This window comes from Rana temporaria, chromosome 1 (assembly GCF_905171775.1).
Source record: "Rana temporaria chromosome 1, aRanTem1.1, whole genome shotgun sequence".
NCBI lineage: Eukaryota > Metazoa > Chordata > Amphibia > Anura > Ranidae > Rana > Rana temporaria.
Window position 1 is genome coordinate 347,383,399 of NC_053489.1, and position 13,359 is coordinate 347,396,757.

A 13,359-nucleotide genomic window follows, 5' to 3' on the forward strand; every position below is an offset into this window, starting at 1 on the left:
TTGATATACAAGCGATGTCTTGATATAAGAGTAGCGTCATGTCACAACTGAGTATAAAAAAAAAAAAAGAAGAGAGAAGCCTCTAAGTGTAGCAATATGGTTACATTTAATGAATGTGCAACATTTGGCAACTTCTTGCTACACTTAGAGGTGCCTCTCTTCTCTTTTATACCCTGTAAAGAAAATGCTTTGATATTAAAGTGCTTTGGATTACAAGCATGTTTCTGGAACGAATTATGCTCACAAACCAAGGTTTTACTGTATCTGGCTTGCTATAAACCCATCAAGAAGCCATCAAAGAGCTACATGATGAGATACATGCAAGACAAAGTATATGTTGCTGGGACATTCAGATATAATTACAAAACAAGCATTTAGGGAAGCTAAGAAACCTTTAAAGATGTCTTATTACATCATGAAAAACACATTTACAATTCCAGTTAGGCAAAAGAATATCACATATTCAAAACTGCATAGAGAATTATTTGAAGGCTCCTGCGTTAAACATACCTCTTTTCACCTGTGCAGTCTTTGGGTCACAACTTCCCGATACATGATAGAAATGTAAATAAGCAATAAAAAGAGAACAAAGAAATCATCCATGAAACCTAGAATACCAAAGACAGCTTCAGGAATAATGTCTAGTGGTGACACAAGATAAAAAAGGGCTCCAATCAGACAGACAACAATTCGGATTCGGAACATCCAGAAGAGCCCACCCACTGAAAACATCTCTCGAAATGCATGGCGTAACAAGGTAGGCAGATCCATAATCCTTTCCATAAGCTAGAATATTAAAATACAAAAAAACTGAATTATTTTCTTGCTACCATTTAACAATGCATCTCTAAATTAACCTGAATGGAGATAAATATCTAGGCTGCCATAGCTGAACTCTGTTTTCGAAAATGCTAGTTGCAACACTATTGTTGATACAGTGGAGGTAATTTACTAAAACTGGCGAGTGTAAAATCTGGTGTAGCTGTGCATGGTAGCCAATCAGCTCCTTACTCCTTGTTCAGCTGAGCTGACAAAAAAAAAAAAATGAAAAGTTGGATTGGGTTTCTATGCAGAGCTGCACCAGATTTTGTAAAGATTTTGTAAAGGTATTTTTTTCCCCTAAATAGCTTCCTTTACCTTATGTATTCCTCCTTCACTTACCTCATCCTTCGATTTTGCTTTAAAATGTCCTTATTTCTTCTGAGAAATCCTCACTTCCTGTTCTTCTGTCTGTAACTCACCACGTAATGCGAGGCTTTCCTCCTGGTGTGGAGAAAGCCTCTTGAGGGGGGAGGGGGCGAGCAGGAGTGCCAGGACGCCCACTAACACACAGCTCCTTTCTCTATCTGCAAAGTAGAGAGTGTCCTGACTTGCCTGCTCGCCCCCTCCCCCCTCAAGAGGCTTTCGCCACACCAGGGAGAAAGCCTTGCATTACTGTGTGTAGTTACAGACAGAAGAACAGGAAGTGAGGATTTCTCAGAAGAAATAATGACATTTAAAATCAAAATTGAAGGATGAGGTAAGTGAAGGAGGACTGCACTAAGGTAAAGGAAGCTATTTAGGGAAAACATTTTTTACCTTTACAACCCCTTTAAGTAAATCAACCTCACAGTGTTTTCAAGTTTAAAAGTGAATGTAAACCCTCACATTACCCAGTGAAGTGAACAGCCTCAGATGATGCACAGGGATGAAACAAATATCCCTACATAGGTTTTACATCTTTTTTTATTTTATTTTTATTTATCATTTTCAGAACAAAAACAAAATGAACGTTAGCCGCAAAGGCCAAAAAAGGTTACATACAATGAACTATATACACTTCCTCGGCATTTGACTTGTGTACAACTCCATACCCCCCACTTAGTACTAAAGCAATACAATTTTCAGACATGCAATAACAGACGAATGAGAGAGCGCATATTTCTTACGTTCCCACATCATATCTTCCAATACTGTTACCCATGCCAGCATATATCAGAGCCCAGCCTCCCAACTACTCATATGGAGCACCAGCCCCTATAGATCAAGGGATGCAATATCCATACATTCAGTAATTAAAAATATTGTCCAACCCTAGTGCAATCCTTCAGTCCGACACAGTAGTCTCGCTATTCATCCAACTGCCACACTTTATCAAATTTATTTGGTACACCTCTGCTGTAATAAGTAGCCTTGTATAAGGGGATGGCTTTATTAACCAAGGCTTTCCATACTGGGATAGACGGGGGGAGTAGACTTTTTTCCCATGATAGTACTATCGCTTTCCGAGCAGAATATATATGAGAATCGTCAGAAAAGTACATGTCACTCTTTTAGGAGCCAGATTGTCCACCAATCCCAAGAGACACACCTCTACCGTTGGCTGTATATGAATAGTGGTAACCTCCTCAATACTCTCCGTAACCCCCTGCCAGAACGCTTGAATGGCCATGCAGTCCCAGAATACATGTATGAAATCTGCAGTGGGAGAAGTGCACCACCAGCAACAGGGCGACTGGGTAGGGAACATTTTAGCCACACGAGCTGGAGTTAAGTATATACGATGTACAAATTTATACTGGATGAGACGATCTCTGGCGGACACCAGTCTAGTCAAATTAATGTCCCAGATAAGTTTTACATCTTTATATATCCTTTAAAAAGTGATCATGTTATAGATTTTCTGTTCCTGTTCAGCACTGGGAGTGGATTATTGGCATAAAGCCAAGACAGCTGATAGGAGGAAAGGAGGAAAGGCACACACCACCCACTCCACATTGGCAAAGGAAGGAAGTAATGTACAGAGCTCTGCTGTGAGAAGATAAGCTTTCTGCTATTTTAAAGAAACCTCCCATGGCACAAATTTCAGGCTGCTTTTATCTCCTGTGTGGGAGAACTTGTCAGAAGTTATCAGGCTGATAACAGAGTCACTGAGCAGGAGAAAGCCACAGGACTCAGCGATTTGGAGAAGGATAAGAAAACACTACAGATATATGTGCCCCGCTCAAATTTCATGAAATCAGGTTTACATCCACTTTAAGTTTTGGATGGAGTGGAGAAGAGTTAAAATGTCCTTATGGCTGTTATTTCTGTCTTAGAGATAGGAATTGAAGGCCCTAGTACAGTCCCATGACACCCATACCAGAAGAAGGATGTGCAGTTAACACCAGGACAGGTAAGCATAGACAGCACTATACAACATGTCTAATCCTTCCTCACTCTAATAAAAAAAAAATGTGTTTTTGTTTGTCTCCCCAGGAGGTCTGATCAAACCTTCCCAACGGGGCCAATAAATGCAATAAAAACCTGAATGTACCAACCCCCTTTGTTCAAAACATAATTTATTTTATTTATTACAGGAACCTGTAAAAAAAAAAAGTGTGTAGCAGCTGACCCCCCAATACTTACCTTGGCTTCTTCGGCTATCAATCACAGCCAATGAGAAGAGAGATGGGGCAGGGCTGAGCCCCAGCTGTGTATCTGAATGGACATGCAGAGCAGTAGCTTGGGAGCAAGCATGCTTGGGTACCTCACAGCAAGCCGTTTGCTCTGGGCACTTGGCAGAAGGGAGGGGCCAGGAGCACCGGTGGGGGACCTGAGAAGAGGAGATCGGGGCTGCCCTGTGCAAAATCATTACACAGAGCAGGTAAGTAGAACGTATTTGTTATTTTACAAAAAATAAACTTGCCTTTAATATCACTTTCAGTTATATATATAAAAAATACGTTTTGCTGCAGCTGCTGTCACATAAAGTACCTATAATGAAGTTTGTCCCATGTCCTGCAGAAATCTACTTGCCAGTAATGTCTTCTTCACAACACTGAACTTTCGTTGCCGCAAGGGTTAATAACTTTGGTCTAACAATGAAGAAGATCCTGATTGGTGCCCACTCCTTCCTCCCCTTGCCTCATTCAAAAAAATAATAATTTGCATTGTTTTACAGTGTTACATTCTGTGAAAACAATGCAAGGACTTTTGTCAATGGAGGAAAGGACTTCAATACCTTTCAATGTTAGACAGTGGCGGCTGGTGCTCAAAATCTTTGGAGGGGCACAAACCAACTGAAAAAAAAAAAAACACATCAATTACAGCCTCACTGTGCCCATCAAATCGCTGCCACTGTGCCCCATCAATTGCCGCCATTGTGCCCCCCCCCCCCTGCCCGGCACTTACCTGTCTCAGGTCAGCGCTGTCCTCCACGCTTCCTCTGAGTCCTCGATATCTTCTCCCATCCTCTTCTGCTATGATTGGACGCCTGATAGGCGTCCAATCACAGTGCCTGTCGCTTCAGCCAATCAGGGGACAGGTAACCGGACACGATGCACCTGATTGGCTGAGAGGCGGGTCAGTGTTAGGGAATCGGTTCCCTAACACAGCGCTGTGTAAACAGAGAACGCACAGCAGCGAGCCCGTTGTTTACCAATTTGGAAGCCTTTCAGAGCCCATGGCTCTAATCAGGATGCCTATTTGAGCCGACGGCTCTAATCAGGCACTTTCAAATACACCCCCGCCACTGTAATTCAGATGCCCGGTGCTGGACAAGGAGCCGGACACCTGAATAGGGGGCGGCAGCAATAGATTTATCCAATGCATGAATCTATCTATCTATTGGTGATTGATGGGTGCAGAGCTCCTGCGCCCTCTACAAACGCACCGCCACTGATGTTAGACCTGAACAACCCTGCAGCAGAAGTTCAGCACTGTAAAGAGGACCAGGCATCAGTGGAGAGAAGATTTCTGCAGGAACCATCAGCCTGCAGAGTTTTGGAAACACTTCATTACATGTTAGTCAACTTCAGCTGAAGAAAACTAAAAACTCCAGCGTTAAATCCATCACATTCACATAGACATAACCTTGGCTGAAGGGAGACTGAGTAGCAAGCTAAAAAAATTAATGAATCTCTTTTGCTGGAACTAGGATGCAAATTTGACCATGTGATGAAGCCAATTATGCAATTTAAACTTACAGAGCGAGGCTGTCCCGAAAATCTTCTATTATAACTGTTAACTTCCTGAAATATCTCTTGCACATCTTGTTGTTCAGCGACTTGAAACATTGGAAATAGTAAAGTGACCTAGAATCAACAGGTATGTCAATTAAAATCCCAAATCCACTCAACAAAAGTCGGAAAAAGAACTCACACAAACAGCGATGAATTATTCATAACACTAATCTATTATGCAGTGACTGTACTGGATTAGAGTGAGTCCATCATAAAAAACACACCTCACATATAAACGAGGCACACATTAACATTATCAAATTGTACCTCACTTTAAGTAAATGAGAACCTTGGTCTTGCATTGAGCAGGAAAGAGGAGATGTTAGCTCCCTCGGGTGATCTTAGTCTAGGCCAGTGTTTCTCAATTCCAGTCCTCAGGCCCCCCCAACAGGTCAGGTTTTCAGGATTTCCCTCAGATGAAAAGGCTGTGGTGATTACTAAGGCAGTGAAACTGATCAAATCACATGTGCAAAATAATGGAAATCCTGAAAACCTGACCTGTTGGGGGGGGGCATGAGGACTGGAATTGAGAAACACTGGTCTAGGCAAATACATGATCTCTGGCTAGCCAGGGCACATTACAATATTAGCCTTTTATCTTCACTGAGACTTCATATGCAACATGGCTGTCCCATGTACAAAGATAATTACAGATAAGAAGAAACAAGAGTTAATATGTTAACGCACATATTGATAAGACTGTTTACATAAAAATATACTTGTACATGCACTTTTCTGCGCCTAGCTTCAATACGTCTGTAGCTGGACAGACACACACTGACACACACACACTGATAGACAATTTTATTTAGGAGTGTTGTCGTCTCTGCTCAATAGAAGAAGAAGTAGACCATTTGATTTTCTGACATCTTACGACTTGATTTTTTTACTTCTGTCGAAGGGTCATGCTGGCAAACTTATCCATCGTACAAATAACCTGCTGTTTTTTCCCCCCCCCATTGTGTGATCACTGCCGCCAGCTATAGTGGTCAGCAGTTATCATTGGAAAACTTCCCGCTGTCAGAACACAATAGTGCAGCAGGAGGGATTCCCCCCATCAACACCGACTGTTCCGATGGGGGAAGCCAGCAATTTTCTTTCCTTCAACCTGTAGTAAGAATTTACCACAATTGCGACAAAGCCGCAGATATTGTGAATAGGGATTGTAATAATGGTTTAGGATAAAAGCTGTTGGCCCCAATATGGTGTTTCCTGCGGAAGGTTTGCGGTAAAGATTTTTATTTAACCACTTCCATACCGGGCATTTTCACCCCCTTCCTGCCCAGGCCAATTTTCAGCGCTGCCACACTTTGAATGAGAATTGTGCGGTAAATTATTATTTATTTATTTTTTAAACAATCTTTTCCTCACTTTAGGCAGATATGCATTCTTCTACAAAAAAAATAAATCGCAATAAGCGTTTACTGATTGCATTGCGCAAAAGTTATAGCGTCTACAAAATAGGGAAAAAAAAAATTTTGGCATTTTTATTATAATTTTTTTACTAGTAATGGCGGCGATCTGCAATTTTTGTCAGGACTGCGCTATTGCGGCAGACAGATTGGACACTTTTGACACTATCTTGGGACCATTCACATTTATACAGTGAACAGTGCTATAAAAATGCACTGATTACTGTATAAATGTGACTGGCAGGGAAAGGGTTAACACTAGGGGGCGATCAAGGGGTTAAATGTGTTCCCTAGGGAGTGATTCTAACTGTGGGGGGAGGAGACTGACTGGGGGAGGTGACCGATCGGTGTCCCTATGTACAAGGGACACACCATCAGTCTCCTCTCCATGACAGAATGTGGATCTCTGTGTTTACACACAGAGATCCACATCCTTGCTTTGTGACGAGCAATCGCAGGTGCCCAGCAGACATCGTGGACGCCGGGCACGCGCATCGGGTCCCCAGTGATGCGGCCCGCATGCTATCCTCACTGCAGGGAATCACCGGACGTCATATGATGTCAGCCCAGAGTGACAAAAAGGTTCCTGCGGATGTCATATGACTATATGTTGGGCAGGAAGAGGTTAAATGATCCCTGTGTTCATTATTTTTTAGCTAATCTATTCATATGACCCTCATCAAAAATGCCTTCTTGACATTTTATATACCTCATTGGCAACAAGCACCACCCCCCCCCCACACACTTTTGGGGGCCCTGTATTAAACTGCATGGGTGTGAATCCAGCCTTCCTCCACTTTTTGTGGGTCCTGTGTCAGCAGCAGCAAAAGCACCAGTTTTTTTTTTACTTATAGCATTCTATGCATCAAGATAAAAAAACCTTCTGTGTGCAACAGCCCCCCTCATACATGCCCATCTCTGTCCAGAGATGTAGAAGAGACTCGGCTGCCTAGGACTCTCCCTCCTCATTGACAGCAGTGGAGCTCCATTGGCCCTCACTGCTCTCAAAGTCAGTGAGCCAATGAAGAGAGGGGGCGGGGCCTAGCCACAGCTCCACGTCTGAATGGACAAGTATAAATTTTTTGTTATTTTAACCCCTTCATGCCTAAGCCTTTTTCTGACACTTGTTGCTTATAAGTTAAAATCAGTATTTTTTGCTAGAAACTTACTAAGAAACTCCCAAACACACACAATATTTGATGTCACACTGTATTTGCACAGCGGTCTTTCAAATGCAATCCCCCCCCCTCCCGAAGAAACACACATTTATGAATTAAAAAACAAAAAAACAGTAAACTTTGCGCATTTTTTTGTATAATGTGAAAGATGATGTTGCGTCGAGTAAATAGATACCCAACACATCATGCTTTAAAATTGCGCACGCTCGTGGAATGGCAGCAAACTAGGATACTTAAAAACCTCCATAGGCGACGCTTTAAACATTTTTAACGGTTACCACTTTAGAGTTACAGAGGAGGTCTAGTATTAGAATTATTGCTCTCCCACTAACAATCGCAGCAATACCTCAAATGTGTGGTTTAAAACACTGTTTACATTTGCGGGCTTGACTTGCGTATGCTTTCGCTTCGGCGGGTGAGCATGGAAGGATGAAAACACTTTAAAAAAAATCGTATTTATTTTATTTATTCTTACACGGGCCCCTTTTTTTTGTATACAAAATTTGTGACAGTAATAGTCAGTGACAGGTACTCTATAAGACCCCAAATCCCTCCTTTGCACTTAAAAGCATTCAAAACACCAAGTTTGGCTGTTTTGAATACTGTTATTTTTTTTAAATCTGGTGCCTTTAAGTCTTCTGTAAACCGGAAGTTATGTCACGACATCGCTTCTGGGTTACTAGAGCCGAGACCCGATCAAAGCCGATTGTGGCATTGTTTGGGTCTCCGGTCAGCTGGCGGATGTGCCGGTTGGTTGCTCGAGCCTACCAGTGGGATAGGAGAGCCTGGGTGGACCGTGGAAGGCGGCGCATGTCCCCTCCTGCTGTTTGTGATAACGATCGAGCGGCTGCTTAGCCGCATCGGTTGTTATTGAACAAAGTCCAAAGTCAGCTCTAAAAAACGGTACAACCGTTTCAAGCCGAAGGCCGCATATTTCCGTTATGTTGGCGTACAGGGGTTAAGCAAAGAATAAATAAAAATATGAGACTTTTGTATCACTTTAAGTGAGGGTAAATCCAAATATTTTAGCTGCCACCGGAACAGGAATATAGGGAAATTCTTCCAATCAGCACATTTATTCCTCTGACAACTGTCAACTTTCCAATAAGATGCTGTCCCCAACATGAGCCATAAAATTCTGCTTACCGTTTGACGGCAAATGGGACAGCTAATAGCACCAAGCCATGATCCATACCTCCAATATGCAATGATGCATGGACCTGTTAAGAGATATTAATATATTTTTTGAAATGTATGCACAAATCTAAACATCACCTCATTATGCACCCAAATTATATAGCAAAAAAAAAACAGGTGAGCATGTTTTCATAGCAATCAGGTATTACTTTTAAAATATGTTTAACAGGAAATATCATAAAACTTTCCAACGGTCTGTCTGCCTGAAACTTTATATGGAATTTTATGAGCAGGAGTGGGGAGGAGATCAATTTCAGTAGAGTGGTCAGATGCCCCCTCATTTCAGGAGACAAAAAGAAAAAAAAAAAAAGTGTCCCCAAATTTGTCCATGGTGAAAAGAAAAGTACCCCTGATTTCTTTCCAGCTTTAAAAATTGTGTCCCCGACTTAGGCAGTTGCAGGGTGTTCCATCTTAGCAACATTTATTTAATTGGCCTTGAGCAGGAGGGGGGGGGGGGGTGGTAGAAATGTGTCTGCCCTCGGCTGTGTCTGGGGTTACCGATAAGGTCAGATGCTAATATCACATGGTCTTTCTGGTCCCTCCCCTCTTGGCATGCATAGACATTTTTGCAGGAGGCAAGGGTATGGATTATTTGTCACCTTGTTCTTCTTTGCACCGATGACACGCAGCACATCTGGTCCTGAAGCCAGCTGGTCAACACTACACTAGGGTATAGGGCCAGAAAAGGGGGGCGATTGAGCAGCTGCCATTGTGCACAGTTTTTTATGTGGAGGAAGGGAGTGGAGTAAATCTTTATCAACAGATGCCAATAGTGCTTTGGGCATGGTCATTCGGGTGTCCCCGGATTTCATTTAGGAAATTTGTTCACCTTACTTTGCAGGCCAGAGTACAGTAAATAAAAACCCTACACATTCCCTGCGAAGACAGTCACAGTCCTAGCAATGCGCAGTTTACATTTGTATTTACCACAGAAAAGATGTCCACAGTTTGTTTCCACTGGAAACGTGGCCTGTTGTAAACAGACTGGACAAGACATGTCCGAGTAAAACTGATGCCATTCAGGGATTGCCGTTTCCTGAAAAATACAAAGTAGAATTTTAGAAACACACACACACACACACACAAATAAAATGCATACTTTATCATGCAGAAAAAACAGAGGTCATTGTTTTATTACATTTTTACCCATGTCCTATTTCACGTAACGAGAGTAGCCACAGATGTGGGGTGTTGTGCTCGGCATATAATTGTTCTCTCTACCTTAATATGAAAGTTGCCATACACATTTATTAAAAAGGATAATTTGGTTGCAATACAGTCGGTACTGCAAAACAGTTAACAAAAATCACTGATTGTTGACAAAAATATGTTTTTTTTTTTTAAATGTCCTTTTCACTTACCAAGTGCAGACCCTCCAGTGCCCAGAGTTTACTTCCTGCTTGGGTCTTTCTTTCAGGTGTCCATGTCATTGCCTGCATGACATGGACATTTACCTTTGGATGTCCAGTGGAGGGGTTCTTTCAGGTTAAAGAGGGGCTAATGATGTTGGCCTGAGGAGGGTAAGGAGGGTAAAGAGGACGGCAGTTTCCAGCACATCTGTGTCCTACTTGGTTGCTAGAATGCAGATGGTCGACGTCAGCGATACACATGCAGTACGACCAGGGCCGTCTTTAATATGGTTTGGGCCCTGGGGAAACATTTTTTTTGGGCCCCCCTCCAGCTTATTTTGGGCCTGGCTGGTTCACATGTATGCGTTTTGGTGGCCCTCATTTGTGCAGGCACAGCAGCCCATTGATTTGAATGGGCTGCCATGCCTTTGTTTCCTGCAGAGAAAAGGTGCATTCAGCATTTTAAAAATACAGTTGCCTTGAAATCCATTCTGCTTTTGCACCATGCTACTTACTTGCAATTCTTGCACACAAAAGCACTGTGTTTTTAAAAGCGTGACCTAAACGTCTAAAAATGCAGCTTGACAGTGCGGGAACTGCAGATAAGTCACAACAGACAGCAGAATAGACAGACAGTGCTGTATTTCAGTGCTTGATGGGCATAGGTGTGCGCAGCCCATTACATGAGGCATGCGCTTTTCTTTGCAGGAAACTCAGGCATGGCGGCCCATTCAAATCCCATGGTGCTAAAGTAGAATGGACAGACGGTGCTGTGGCCCCATGCCATGCCATGTGTAAAATAGAGGAACTTTTTAAAACACTGACTAGACCTGCAGTGAATCATCAAAATATTATAAAGACTTTGGGCACACTCTACAGAAAACTTCTATTTACAATATAGATTAGTAAACAGTGACATATAAATAGGAGCAGGACATGAAGAAGTCAGCCTCGGGAAGAGCAAACTGAAGATGTTATAAAAATCACATTCTAATTCACTTTTATATACAAGCAGCACCCAGTGGCAGGAATGGATAAGTGCATGTCTAAAGGGAAGCCAGGGGTGCTGTACATTTTAAAACACTGGGAAGGGAAGCAGTACTGGCACTGGCTGAGTGCCGCTGTTGATTTTCAGCCCGATTTGTGGGCAGCACAGGGGCTTAACGGGCAGCTCTGCTTTGGGCCCCCAACAGTGACAGGGCCCTGGGCAGCTGCCCCTGTTTGCCCTATGGTAAAGACGGCCCCGAGTACGACCTCAGCAGTCATTTATGAATTTCTACTGAATGCAGTTTATTCAGAGTCAACAATGTGTAATTACACATTTTTTTTACATGACTGGCCTTGAGCAGCAGAAACAGCCAGTAGAGTTCAAAGAGGCTGCATGTATACTACTGTGCAAAAGTTTTAGGCAAGGGTGTAAAAAATGCTGTAAATCAAGAACGCATTCAGAAACACAATCGTATTATAAACTAAAACGAAAGTAAATGAAAATAAGAAAAGTCTATATTTTAGACGTTTGTACGTTTTAATATATTCCTGGAATAAAATAAAAATGTTATACTTATTTTGTATATGTTAAGCCTTTGTACGGTACCATGAAAGTCCATAAAAGCCTCAACTCACTCTCCCTCAGAGAGGTACATAGAACGTAGGTACTATTATCCAGGTGTTGTTAAAACTGGCGCTCGCTTTCAATAAATCAGTAATTATTTAGTGTGACCACCCTTTGCCTTCAAAACAGCATCAATTCTTCCAAGTACAAGTTTGAAAGAACTTGGCAGGTTGTTATAAACATCTTGTACAACTGACCACAGAACTTCTGTGGTTGTAGGCTGCCTCGAAAACTGTCTCTTCATGTAATCCCAGACAGACTAGATGAGGTTGAGATCAGGGCTCTTTGGGTGCCAAACCATCACTTCCAGGACTCTTGTTCTTCTTAACCACTTGCCAACTGCAATACGTTGTGGTTTGAAAGTGGTTTACTGGGGTTATGGCTGAAGCTGTCAGCCATAATCCTGGTATCTTTTTTTGGCTGGCTCTCTCATAAAAGCGATCTGAGAGGATCATTAGCCACTGGATCACTTTCTGAAGCGGCAGGCGGGGACGTTCCCCCTTCTTACCATTTCCACCGGCTTGCCCGAGAAATGATTTAACGGTGCAGCCAGCTGGTCACACAGGCAGCGAGAGACTAGATCGTCTCTGAATGCCTCTATGGCTGGGGGGACCAGAGCAACATCGTGACGTCTGGGGCGCAAGCTAACAATTTTTTTTTTTCCAAACAAAAGATTAATCTTTATCTTTTGCTTTTAAAAGGTAAAGAAGAGATTTGGGGTCTTTTTGACCCCAGATCTCTTCATAAAGAGAATCTGTCATCCTTATGCAAATGGATATGCAAGTCGTGCACGCATATGTAAACGGTATTCACACCACACATGTGAGGTATCGCCACAAACATGGAACGAGAGCAATAATTTTAGTACTAGACCTCCTCTGTAACTTTAAAGCGTCGTCTATAAACCGTGGTCCTTCACCGTTCCATATATATATAATATATATATATATATATATAATATATATATATATATATATATATATATATATATATATATATATATATATATATATATATATATGTTTTTTTTAATTCATTAGTGTATTTTTTCCCAAAAAACTGCCGCGCAAATACTGTGCAACATAAAACGATTGCCATTTTATTCCCTAGGGTTTCTGTTAAAAAATATTATATAACGTTTGAGGGTTAAAAGTCTTGCAAAAACTTGTAAAAAGTGCCAGAAAAGGTTTGGTCTTCAAGTAGTTAATGACATGGGCTGTATGCCTGAGGTTATTGTCCTGCTGCGGAATAAATTTGGGGCCAATCACACGCTTCCTTGATGCTATGGCCTGATGGGTATCTGCCTGTATTTCTCAGCATTAAGCACACCATTGATCCTGACCAAATTTACAACTCCATTTGCAGAAATGCAACCCCAAACTTGCAAGGAACCTCCACCATGCTTCACTGTTGCCTGCACACACTTTTTTTTGTACTGTTCTTTATTGCTCTTTGTGAGCAAACTGCCTCCTGCTACAGCCAAATATTTCAAATTATGACTCATCAGTCCAGATCACCTGCTGCCATTTTTCTGCACCTCAGTCCCTATGTTTTTGTGCATAGTTGAGTCGCTTAGCCTTGTTTCCACGTCCGAGGTATGGCTTTTTGGTGCAATTCTTCCATGAAGAC

The 13,359-nt window shown here is 42.1% G+C and overlaps 1 protein-coding gene across 2 annotated transcripts in view; it reads right to left on the reverse strand.

The window, feature by feature from the left end:
• Positions 1-373: 373 nt before the first annotated feature.
• RNF170 (ring finger protein 170) overlaps positions 374-13,359 on the reverse strand; it is a 71,279-nt gene continuing 58,293 nt past the window's right edge. For both annotated transcript variants that reach the window (XM_040362252.1, XM_040362242.1), the window contains exons 4-7: positions 9,697-9,805; positions 8,719-8,792; positions 4,947-5,054; positions 374-786 (exon numbers count right to left, since the gene is read on the reverse strand). In XM_040362252.1, coding sequence (XP_040218186.1) covers positions 517-786; positions 4,947-5,054; positions 8,719-8,792; positions 9,697-9,805 — 561 coding nt within the window. In that variant the 3' untranslated portion in view covers positions 374-516. The remainder of the gene's footprint in view (positions 787-4,946; positions 5,055-8,718; positions 8,793-9,696; positions 9,806-13,359) is intronic.